The sequence below is a fragment of the Liolophura sinensis genome, chromosome 1, assembly GCF_032854445.1.
Source record: "Liolophura sinensis isolate JHLJ2023 chromosome 1, CUHK_Ljap_v2, whole genome shotgun sequence".
Taxonomy (NCBI): domain Eukaryota; kingdom Metazoa; phylum Mollusca; class Polyplacophora; order Chitonida; family Chitonidae; genus Liolophura; species Liolophura sinensis.
Window position 1 is genome coordinate 77779725 of NC_088295.1, and position 13526 is coordinate 77793250.

General features: G+C 37.9%; 1 protein-coding gene across 1 annotated transcript in view; it reads right to left on the reverse strand.

Moving 5' to 3' along the window:
* LOC135464292 (uncharacterized) overlaps positions 1–10840 on the reverse strand; it is a 50655-nt gene extending 39815 nt beyond the window's left edge. The window contains exons 1-7 of the mRNA XM_064741749.1: positions 10570–10840; positions 7519–7705; positions 6280–6402; positions 5454–5698; positions 3971–4281; positions 2456–2730; positions 689–888 (exon numbers count right to left, since the gene is read on the reverse strand). Of these exons, the coding sequence (XP_064597819.1) occupies positions 689–888; positions 2456–2730; positions 3971–4281; positions 5454–5698; positions 6280–6402; positions 7519–7705; positions 10570–10689 (1461 nt within the window). The 5' untranslated portion in view covers positions 10690–10840. The remainder of the gene's footprint in view (positions 1–688; positions 889–2455; positions 2731–3970; positions 4282–5453; positions 5699–6279; positions 6403–7518; positions 7706–10569) is intronic.
* Between the last annotated feature and the right edge of the window lie 2686 nt (positions 10841–13526).

The window sequence follows — 13526 nt, forward strand, 5'->3', positions numbered from 1 at the left end:
AAATAGGTGCTCTGTTAAGTGGCTTTTATGTGTCAGCAATCACAATTATTTTGACAGTAATTATGACGCATAGTTGTCTAATGGTGATTGTAAATTTTCAGCGTTTAAGCTAAAAATACAGAATTGGGAGAAAGTTGAACGTAGTTACTTTTTTATTTTGGCGTTATATTTACTCTTTTGGGGCCTCCGTGGCTCAGTTGGCTAGCGTGCTAGCGCAGCGTGATGACACAGAAGACTCTCACCAATGTGGTTGCTGTGAGTTCAAGTCCAGCTCATACTGGCTTCCTCTCCGAAAGTACGTGGGAAGGTCTATCAGCAACCTACGGATACTCGTGGGTTTCCCCCAGGTTGTGCCTGGTTTCCACCCACCATAATGCTGGCCGCCGTCGTACAAGTGACATATTCTTGAGTACGGCGTAAAACACCAACCAAATAAATACATAAATATATAAATATTTACTCTTTTAGTAATTATAATGCCTGTTCATGTATATTTTCTGCATGGATTTTTCTAAAGTCATGTCATAGGTGAATAGGTGCCACTAGTATATGTCACGCTGAATGTTGACAGCCAACAAAGCCTCACATTTAAAGCTAATTTACCCAAAACATTAAGACTGAACAGTATATTAAATACACTGTACAAAAAACACATTACATTTCTTGAATTGTACAGTAATAGTGTTACCTTGTAGTACTTGTTGTTCACCGTACAGCCGCATTCTGATATGTGCACACAAACTGAGCCACTCTTGACGTAATCTGTGTCACACTGACAGGACTCCAAAGGTGTGTCTGAACAGGTAGCCGGGGCATCAATATCAGCACAGGTTGCTTCACAAGCACTGCCCGCCTCATCAAAATGCATGTTTAGTCCACATACCAGAGCTGAAAATAAACACTCAGGTTGATTATATTCATTTATCTGATTAGTGTTTTTATACCGTGCTCAAGAATTTTTCACTCATATGATGGCTGTCAAGCATATGGGTGTAGAAAATCACCGGCCATGGTCAGGTAGCAGAAAAAATTCTTAAGGCAGCAGTCAAAACATTGAACAGTTCATTTGAACAAACTACCTTACTGGTCATGAACATGTTAGCTGAGGCGCAGGCTCAATGTATGATATCCATCATATTTTAATCCTATTTTTATTTATTTATTTATTTGATTGGTGTTTTACGCCGTACTCAAGAATATTTCACTTATACGACGGCGACCAGCATTATGTTGGGAATAAAACCGGACAGAGCCTGGGGGGAACCCACGACCATCCGCACGTTGCTGGCCGAAGAATCCTATTCTTAGGAACGGATCATCTTTAAATACAAATAAAAGTATGAGAGAAAGGAGCAAGGTCACCAAAGAGTTTATTTTATGTATTCTTTTTTCATATATGTTTTCATGTACATATTCTTATAATTTATAAAGAGAACAAAATTCATTCAGATATTTGGATTCCTGATGTGCTTTATAAACAATATAACTGGTGTTTAAGTGCTCTGACTCAACAAAAGGGTTTTCCCACTCTAAACACCGTCCTTAATGTTGGAAAACTCTTATTACTCACTAGTAAAAGATTGCTTAAAAGAGATTTTTAAGAAAAATTGTACTTGCTTATCAAATTTATTAATATCGCAAAGAATAGCTCAAATTATTGTCTCTCAGAAGATATCAGACCCCTATGAAATAATGTTTTCAAACAGTTGCCGACAGGTGAATGTAAAGGTGACTAAAAGGTAAGGTGATGTTATGTCAGATTACCATGTCACTGGCAGTGCTGTCCATAAAGCCCACCTATCAATTCATGTCTTTGACAGTATATAATTCAATGAAAATAAAGTTTGAAAGATAAGTATATTTTTAAAAACACTTTTCAGTGTTCTTCATAATGCTTCTCACTTCATTTTTATGCAGTGTATTTCCTATCATGGAAGGACATTTGTATGGTAGATTAAGAGGCCTGAAGATGCATAAAAATCTTTATGTTCTTTTATTGAGGCTATGAGAGTTATGGTTAAAAGATACTCAAACTAGTCAGCTTTGCTTTACCAGTACAAGATAATATTCTATAGTACATCCTATTATCAATGTGGCAGATTAATGGAGACTTTAAAATGCACTTTCAAAAGCACATAAATGTCTTGAAATGTTACTAATGATACCAAAAAATAAGTTTTTCTGACAAACAATTAATCAAACTTCTCAAAAGTTCTGAAAATGCATTTTAAGATGAACAAACGAATCAGAATCAAGCAAAATGTGTCACTTGAAAAATGATTGTCTTCAGGTGAAATACAGTATGTCAGTATATGAATTCATTATAAATTTCATTACAAATATAATACACATGTACCTATATACAGCATTTAAATGTGATTAAGTGTGAAGTCTCAAGTCAGAGAAGCTCAGCTAAGCTATAACTGTGCAGGAAATATACGGCATGTTAACATACGGCATCTATCTGCTGTTCTCCATTTGGGGTTGAGTTTTTCGCTCTCACAAAAAGCGGCAAAAGCTTCAACAGCAGGGCAGAAGAGAGCATCGTTTTCTGGTACAACGCATATGTCAAACACACAGGAATCTACGAACTGGGCTGCATGGCTAGGGACGGCTGCAAGGCATTCAGCGAATGGTCCGCTCTCATCAGATATGATACTGCATCGCGCTCTTGCTTTGGCAAGGGCTTCGTCAGAACACTTGGCCTCGACAGGGGTTTTGGCCTTGCATCTTAAAAAACATAAATAAAGCTTGGAATTAATGTAATTCTATCAGACATAAATGTAATGCACATATAGTTACACGTAAAAGGATGACATGATGAACTCGATCTTCTCTATTTAGGCAAATTAATTTTAGCATACTCATTGGTTGGTTTTCAGCCCGTGCATGCTTCTGTGTAATAAATAAGCTGTCTCTCGTTAAAGGAAATATTGCGTGATGTTCATTTTACATGTAGGAATCATGACTTAGAAGTTGAATAACATTTATGACGGGTTAATTTTGATACCGATATCTCAATGAAATCGAACATGGTCAATAGAATTAAGCTATCTTTGACGATAGATGTGAGCGAAATGCAAGCCTATCAATCTTTCCATCCACATGACGGAAAAGCACCGCCAAAGTTTGAAGTTGATTTTTTTATTTGTTTTTTGTTGACAGCGTTGTTGACAGCATTCCTAAGTCGCAGATGATATTCTCACCCCTCCCGTCTGATCCATGACACTGCCAGGTGCAAGTTTGACAAAGAAAATGTTATCCAGTTGAATATTCACAGTACGTACCATTCAGACAAATACATTACAATGAAGATGGTTGACAACATACATCTTGGATCACGGAGCTCAGTAAAAAACAATCTATCATGTCAGTGAGGGTAAGGTACTGTCCAAGATTTAAAGTGATCCCTTCATTTACTTTCAGGAGTTCATAATACAAATGGACGTATGTCCGCCTTCCACTATCTTTTTGAGGGACAAAAAAGGAAACTACAATATAATTAAAGACGTGCAGCATAGAGTAAACCAGAGCAGCCACGACAGTGTGGTAGCTGGTAAATGGCGACACATAAACGGTGAAATAGTGTTTTATTCTAACTGTTCATGTAAATTTACAAATAGTAGCAATTTACACGCCCTTAACACCATGGCTTAAGCAGAAATTGGGTAAAAAAATATGTGGTGTTAATTACAATACATTAGACGTCACCGTCTCTAGAACTATTCAAAATGACAGGTTTTATTCACATACCCAGACAAACTTATTGCTCCCTCACTTACCCATTCATCAGAAAAGTGAAAAAAATAATTACTGACACAAATGTATTGCTCATTCACCCTAAACATTTACCCATTCATCAGACTCCCCACCCCCACCCCCCACCCAAAATAAGAAAGGATAATTTTATAATCACGCTGGTATATGAATTGTGTACTTATAACTAAGACTGAAAAGAATCACCACATACTTGGGATCATCGTCTTTGATAGCCCATGCATCTGCAAAGTCATTGGCGTCTTCCACAATGGTTCCATCAGGCAATCTGTATTCTTCCTTCTTGTCACCATCATAGCTTCCACACAAGCCACACATATGAGTCTTAAGTAACTTGGGCACTGTGATTTCCACTCTGTGTTTTCCATCATAGTCCACGATGAGGCCAAAATCTGTAGTGACTCGGATACCTCTCTTCCTGTTGGCAATGTCGAGGTAGGATCCTGGCCACTTATTACTGGCAGGTTCATATCGCCGTGGCAGTGTAGCGTCTTGATCATTTACCTACAATACACAAGACAGAAACAATTACCTTACAAAGCACATATCCTTAATGCACAGAAAATGACTCAAAACTTGACCCATGACTACATGGTGTTAGGTGTTTTGAGGCTTATTTGGAAAGTTTTGGAAAAAATGTACGTTTTCAGCACCAAAAGCAATATTTTATGATATTTATTTGCCTCTAAATATGCATTTTTGGGAGGTAAAATTTTAGTTCATTTAGCATAACGTTTGTTTTGCTTGTTACCAGCCCCTGAACACCACGACAGTTCTACTATTCTTTTAAAAATTTGTTTTCTTCCGACTTCCCGATGGACGTGCTAATATTTGGTCAATGGCGAATCTTGCATACTGAGCATTTCAGTTTAGTAATGTCGAGTCTGTTCTCAATGTTACAAAGAACAGGCTTACAAACTAGACTGTAGATAAGTATTTGATATTGTCAAGAAAGTCTATGTCATTGTTTTTTGGTTTTTATGTTTGGTGGGGGGGGGGTTGAGAGATAGATATGAAGATGAACTAATGCTGTAGTATTGAGACGTTATTGCTCAATATTGGTAAATGTCAACCTGCAACATACAATCGGCTATAAAATGAACTGATGTTTATTTTGCTTATTTGATTGGTGTTTTACGCCGTACTCAAGAATATTTCACTTATACGTAGGTGACCAGGTGGAAACCGGGCTTAGCCGGGGGGAAACCCACGACCATCCGCGGGTAGACCTTCCCACGTACGGCCGGAGAGGAAGCCAGCATGAGCTGGACTTGAACTCACAGCGACCGCATTGGTGAGAGGCTTCTGGGTCATTATGCTGCATTCCTTCATTCTCCCAGCAGACAATCGTGAAGAATTAAAACCCAGATAATGTACTCCTTACAGGACGTGCCGGTCTCTAATCTGGCTTTACATAACAGCCGCTACACGACACTAACTGCCTGAGATACGCACTTAGGCTTGATTGGGCTTGGCCTCACCACTGATTTCCTCCCAAGGATCTATTTAATAAGCCTTTATCAATAAAAAAATTTCGGTCAGAATCATCTTATGCATTCTTTACGCAAAGAGAATGCATGTAACGAGTATGTCCAGATATGCATTGTGAAAATAAGTAACCATTACCGTCATGTTTTCAAATCATGTCAATAAATGTAAACACCAAAAAACCTTACCTGTAGAGTATCTCCTTTCAGAAGTATGAAGAAACCATAGACTTTAATTTCCACAAACTTGGTAAGAGCTATGCCTTCCTTCTTCACGAATGGCACATTTTTGCTGATAACATTGAAGTCAGGCACTCCACCAAAATCTTTACATGGTTCAGCAAGCCTGTATTTACACAGCCCTTGGAAGTTAAATTTGACATTATCAAATGTGATGTAATGCGGGTCTCCCCAGGCGGTGCATTTTGCTCCCTCTGTGAAATAAATAAATCACACCGTCACGTGCCTAAGTCACAACCATGAGCTTTTAATTAAAAAATAAACAACAGGTATGTATGTTTGGGTTTATCGTCATATTTTTTCGGTCATATGACGACGAGGAATCATTAGCTGTGTGTATATATATTGTGTCCTCTTATCCATGCGAGTCCATGCCACCAAAGCGTTGCCGCCACTGAAGCATTATGCCGAAGACATTAGACATGACACCCACCCAGTCACGTTATACTGACACCGGGCCATCCATTCATGTTTCCTTGCTCTAACCTCTCAGCGCTGAGCGCAGAGCAAGGCAGCAGCAAGCACCATTATTAAAGTCTTTGGTATGATCCGACCCGACCTTCATTCCGAGTCTACCGACTTCGTGGCCGACGCTCTAACAATTATGCCATTATGTACGTATGCTCGTATGAATGAAACTCTTCGTATGAAGACTTCAACGAGGACGTTTTAACCACTAGGCCACCTGAGCGGTCAAACAGGGAAAGGATAGAAACAATTCAGTTTGTGCATTTATGACTTTATGAAAGTTAAATGAAAGCGGACGATAACCTACCATAGCAGTTTTTCCCATCTCCAACATATCCCTTCTTGCAAGAACACTTGTAACTGCCATGCGTGTTAATGCATTCGGCATTCTCATCACAAACTGCTGTTCCATCAAGACATTCATCATTGTCTGAGAATAAACAGAGAATTATTCACTTCACGGTTTGTGCAATCCTGACTATTTCGGTTTGAGGTGTAACCCGTTATATTGCCTAGCAAACTGTATAACAAAAGCAAATAATATCTAAATATACTGTTCTGCGATTGGCTAACAACATATAGTTTTAATGGATAATCTACGTAAACTGCATGCCCATGTGCCGTCAAGAAATTTATTTGAATAAACAAATTCACCCGGGCCAGAAGATAAAGCGGCGTGTGACATTTTTATCGTTCATCAGTTACGAAATTACGATATTTTGTAAGTCTCTATTACCGCACCATCGTCCTATATGTGCGATTATCGTTCATGTACATCTTTGTGAAGATAAACAACAAAACACTGATAATGAAAATGCATTATTAACGCCAAATGTAAAATAAAAGCGAAATTTTTACAGCGAAAAGTTTCCAGGATTTGTCAGTTTTGAAAAAATGAAAATCCAAATCAGAAACGAAAACACGATGACTTCTGCAGTTCAGCCGACGTGACAGTTACCTATATACCACTAAAAGGTGAGAGTTCAGTACGTTACCGTTAAATTTGGTTTAAATCAAATAGACTGACTGATTGCATAATATTTGCTTGCATTTTATACCCTAGGCAATAAAGCGGGTCCTACTGTACGTTAACTTATAGTAATATATATTTACACATTTCGAAAGCAACTCCTTGGTAATAAATTATAAGGTGGCCATCACTAAAATACCCATTGTTAAAGAAATAGAGAACATATACGTATTTTAATCCTAAATATCGTACATGTAATGGTATCAATTATGTATATGTATTTTTAACCTTTCTGACGGTACCCCAAGTAGTGTTAAATTATAAGGGTTTTTTTATCTCATACTTATATCCAAACCTATCTGCTTGTCTAAATGTGAACAGTCACACTTGACTGTTTTGTTAATTTTTATGCACAGGATTCGTATTTGAAGCTGTTGTTTAACGGTGCTCATTTATTTCACGCAGATAATTATTTCTAAATCTACATAGACCTGCTTTGCATACTTATGAACCGAAAATCTGGGTGCTTCAATAACACTGAAGCCTCTACAAAGCCAATGACACATGAAGCAATACCTGGTGGACACTCGTATCTGACTTCATAATCTTCGCATTTCCGGTCCTCTTGGTCATCGTTCTTACAGGACAGCCCTTTTGTGGAGCATGCCAAATGAAACACGTCACCAGTTTCATCCCACGGTACTTTTGTTCCTACAACTCGACATTCCGCTCGCATAGGACTTTCACAAATGTCAGGGCATTTCTGAAAATAAAAACACCATCAAAATGCATGATTTATTTATTCGATTGCTTGTTTACGCCGTACTCAAGAATATTTCACTTATGCGACGGCGGTCAGTAATACGGTGAGAGGAAACACGGCAGAGCCCGGGGAAACCGACGACCTGCATGACTGTAAGAGGTTTTGCATTCAACATTCATTCAACATTCAACGCATTTTGGACGAATTCGGAAACGCAAAACAATGCATGTACATGTGTGTATGCCTGCTTGGAGTTTAATGTTCACTTAGCAACGTCCAGTCATATGACGACGAGGTAAAAAGCAGTGGAACCAGAAACTAATCAACCATGATATATCCAAAAATTACACATTTACAGAATTACACCTTAGTATCACCAGATCAAGTTTTAAGAGAAATGACACATAAAGAATCGACAATGGCACTACACTGATATTTAGCTTACGTTATACTGTGCATTGCCATGACAACCAAATGGATGTGTTATATGCAGAATACGCAGAACCAACAGCGAATGAAGACAAAAACTGGGCATATTTATTACAAGGTTGGGAAGCATGCAGGATTGTTTACCACTATTAAAATGTGTCACCTCTTCCTTTGGCAAAGAGATTTATAAGTGACTGAGATTTTAGAATATGTTATGATTACAGTAACTCACGGCATACACCTCACGGTCTTTTACAAACAAATCACCCTTAAATTGTGTAACCCGCTCATACAGAAGGACGAATAGTTCGTCTTTTATTTCACTATCGTGAAAAATTACATGAAATTGTCAGTAACTTGTTTTTGCTACAGAAATGTTCAATGAATGTGGATCAATTGCGTAAAGATTAAGAGTTAAGATTTATCTTGAGAATTCGAATATTCTGCAAGAATGCTGTATAACTTGAGTGAGATGAATTTACTTCGACCACATGTTTCATGAATAGACCAATTATCCAAACAAATCATCATCGTCATCATGCACATCTTCAGAAAGAATTGGCAACCAGAACCATCATGGAAAACTGTAGGAATTTCATTTGATTTTTTCTCCGAAAGGCCTATCTAGATGTACTTCCGTCTAACGCACATTATCAGAAAGTTCACACTGGCCAATTCAGTGTCAGTTGAACATTTTATGCAAAGAGCATTTTTTACAAAGAAAATGACCTTTCTTTTACAAAGAAAATGTTATAGGAAATGATTTCCCATCGCGGTTGAAATATTTCTATCATGGAAGAAATCATTTTCACCGTTTTCTTTCAAAAACCGGGAATATAATTCATCTGCGCACAAAATGATATCTAGAGCGGTAAAAATATTTCTGCTTTAATGTAAATAATTCAAACGCAATGGAAATACTTTTGCCGTAAAAAGATAATTTAAAGATAATTTTCCTGGTTCAAAAGAAATTTTCTTTGTGTGTAAGAATACGTTTTCTAAAAAACTGATTCACTAATTATTCTGATGAACTGTTTTATATATAAGTGGTAGTACAATTAAGTATACAGCATCTGCACAAAACACAAAAATAAAACGAAATTGCTTGTTACTACTAACCCACTGCACTTGATTCCCTGAGCGATGGCTTTTAGTGAATATGTTGATAAGCCGTGTACCGATATGCATAATATTAAAGAATTAAGATAGTTAAGATAAGATAATTAAAATAGATATGTGTGTCCTCTGCGCCCGGATTCCGTTGCCAAACTGAGGTATTAGTGTACCGGATATATATACAAGCTAAGTTTGTAGATGTTTTTGGTGATAAAAAAAAACAGGACGATTTCATTTGATTTGCATGTACTGCACACATATCACATTGATACACGTTTGCCCAAGCACACTGTAGATCGGGAGAAATAAGCGATGATAGAAAAGCAGGTATAAAGCGTCCATTTCATTTCAGCCGAATGCAGTAGGACATGATTTGAAATCATGTAGTCATAAGTACCTGTACCTCATATATTGAGAGTCATGAGCGTTACAGACCGCTTGTCGTCACAAAGACGCTATGGACACAATGGTGAACAATGGGGTGAATCATGATGGGAACTTTATATTTGATGATACAAGACGACCATGTATCATTTCCTGGTATGTACGTTGACTAATGGAAGACAGTACAGACAGTAATATGCGTACGGTACTATATGTGCGTGCGCTCCACATTATAGTTAACGTTCTTACAGTAACGTTAACGGGTTCCTATTTGTTGTCTTTGAGGTGACAACGAACGTTTTAAACTTGTAATTTCCGCTGTCCCACTTTGAATGAAATCCTTTCAGCAGTACTCGAAGTTCAATGACAGGAAAATGAAGATGGCCGCAGCTATATACCTACATATAGCTGAAAATCGATCCCAGCCGCTCTTTCGTTAATGTCATATCGCTTTTCAGCTTTGCAGGAGACCTGTCAAAGAGTTCTTAATTTATTGCCCGGACAAAGTCAGCCAACTGGAAAACAACAATGGCAGCTGTGTTGTCATGGATTTGTTATGCCACTGTCCAAGTTTGATGGCAATCAGTTCAACCGTTCTCAAACCCCAGTGGCCGCCTTATTACTGATGTCGATCCAGTCTATTAAATCTAAGGCAACTGGACACCCCATTCTCAAGTTTCCAGACGAAGTAAACTGGCATACATGAAAACAAGATGGCTTCTGCGGCTACATTGTATAGCAAGCATGTCTGAAAACGCAACACAGCCCCAGTTTGAATGCATGATATCTTACCACTTTAAAAGTTCGAAGGCAGTCAGTCACGGCGCTCTCGAGTTACATTGTCGAATGATGGACAACACATATAGATTCTTACGTTCACGTACCGGATCCCGGTGGAGGATAAAACCACTGACAGAAGACTGAACAATTCTTACCTTTCTCTGTTTCTTTGCGGCTTCTTCATCCCAATTGCCAGAAGGTTTGTCCCTGCTGCACCATTTACTCCAGTTAGTTGGTGGCTTCACTGCAATCATTAGTTGAATTATATGTTTCATTTATGAAAACAGCATTTAACCTGCGGTAAAGTCTGTATTATACTGGAACAAAAGCATTTAACAAAATAAAACTTGTCAATAATGTTACATATAACATTGAGTTTACTCTGTAGACGTTCTTGAAGACAAGGATATGTTTAGATTCTTTTTATTTTTGATGAAATTTTCTCCTAGACTTTAAGTTATAATTGATGATGTACAAAAGAGGAAAAACAGACTTACCAGTTAATCTGCATATTCTGGGATAGTTTATGTAAAATGTACGATATAGATCGAACACACACGCACGCACACCATCATATATATATATATTCACACTGAGCTGCTCCAAAAATGTAAAAAATACATAAGTACAAAATAAATATAAAATATATAACGATGCTCTGGAAAAACTATAAGACATATATACACATAATTATATATATGAACTGTAAACAGAAAGAAGAAAAGAAATAGGAAAATAAATGTTGTGTATTCTTTTCAACATTCATTATCTTATCCTTTTCCTGTTAAGTTTGTGATTTGACTTATTACTTATAACACGTATTGACGTGGTATGGACCAAAGCTTTGTCCACAAGCTCAACTGGTCTTTAATAGTCCTCTGTATAAGAGATATTCGGTTACAAGAGTTGTGGCCAGTATACGTGTTGGTCGGTATATCACATCTGGTCACTGTTTGGACAGAACCTGCAACGAACAAAAAATCTATAATAAACAGAATTGTGCGTGGAAATTCAAGTCTGTGTATATACCTTACGTAGTTTTTAGGCACTGCAGTTTTACACTACGAGCAAATAATGTAACAATTGTACCTACAAGCTAAACAACATATACCCTAGTCTCTGATCTATCGATACGAGTCCCCTTGCGATTCAAACCATCCATATTGACATAGCTACGACCAGTGAGATCGCCTAGCAGTTCGAATCCATACTGAGCCTGTTGTTTTAGCTACGGCTTCGAATCAACAGAATCTGCGTATGCAATTATAAAAGGGAAATATTCCATCACTATATAAAGGGACCAATTAGAGAAATACTACAAAACAGCCTGCTTCCTGAAATTGACTTCACAACTGGAAATATTGAATGGCATCAGTAAGACAACGTTTCACTACTTAATCAGTGCAGATTAACAGACTTAACAGACAGCATAGGCTGGGTTTCATAACACGTTTGTCCTTAATTTGCCACAGAAAGCCGATATAGATACATTTATTTTTAAGATTTTGAAAAGGTAGCTCATGTATTTTGTTTTGATTTTTTGTTGGTGAGGAAGTTTGCGCTTGTAAAATTTCCTCTTCGTTGTTTCTCTTGTTTCTTTTATATGTGGGACCTCCGTCGCTCAGTTGGTTAGCGCGCTAGCCCAGCGTAATAACCCAGAAACCTCTCACCCATGGCGGTAGCTGTGAGTTCAAGTCCAGCTCATGCTGGCTTTCTCTCCGGCCGTACGTGGGAAGGTCTTGCGGATGGTCGTGGGTGGATGAAGAAACCCGGGCTCTGCCTGGTTTCTTCCCGTCGTATAAGTAAAATATTTTTGAGTACTGCGTAAAACACCAATCAAATAAATAAATAAATAAATTTTTTGTATGCTGGTCTGTGAATATGTGCTTGAGATACAATGATTTTTTATAACATATTCAAAAGTAGAAGAGAATATAGATAAATAGTTTATAAGGAAAAGTATTTAATAAAGGTGCCGTATACTGATGTTAGACAACTACTTATACGTATTTGGATTAAGCCTGTGGCTTTGTTACCTTAACATTCTGAACATGAAACAACTCACCCGGTTTGGAGGAGTGTATGTGTATACTAAGGAAGTAGTCACTATTAAATGTCCTTTCCTTCTCAACTTAGCTGACATGCATCAGCCCGTTCCACACGGATCAGAATTGTTGATTTGATATAAAAACATCGTTTCCAGGACGCAAAAACATCGTTTCCAGGACGCAAAAGTAGGAGCAGATCTTCGTAAATTTTCTTCAGAATTCTTTTCCTGTTGCGTGTCATATTAATTATCCACCACACCAATTCCCCAGCGAGATGTAGACTGACCACTCTTGTCTCGTAAGAATAACATTCTCTGAAGAGAAGAATATCTATATGTCTGTAAATATCGATCACAGTGACCTTACACCAGAGGTGCAAGGGCACTCCATTCTCATACCGGTATATTACCAACGAGCATTGTGTACACTGTACCTATATATGGCTTACGGGCATAACAACCCATCATATTGTAGGGCGCCATTAATATACACCTGAATAGGAAAATTCCACTGCATCATACATTATGCATAATCTTTGAACGTCTGGGAGGTACCGTTAACATATATTACATACATACATAATATATGAAACTGAAAACTGAAATGTAGTTTTCTATTGGGTGTTCAGGTCATTCCATATATGCAGATACATGTATTTCATTCATGTACAAGCAAACACGTGTCACAGTTTAACTCCTTAAACAGTTTGAGTGAACTGGACTAAGGTATGGAGATATAACTATATCATGTACCTTTTTCTATGTATTTCGTTAAATCTCTGATAGTAATTAAAGTAACTAAAGCGTTCTGTTCAGCACCAGGTATCCCATGAATTATAAAAGTGCCTGCGATAGCACAGCCTTGAAATGCTGAGGGACAGACCTCGCCACGTTTTGCATATGAGACGACCTGATCGACTATATGCTGAACGTAACACCGAACAACATGTTCACCATTCTCTGAGCATCGATTCTTCCTCAGTCAGGTGAGCAGGATGGGTGCAGAGAACAGGTAGATGGTCGCACCTGCTCGCTGCTAACAATGCCACAGACAATTTGATGCCT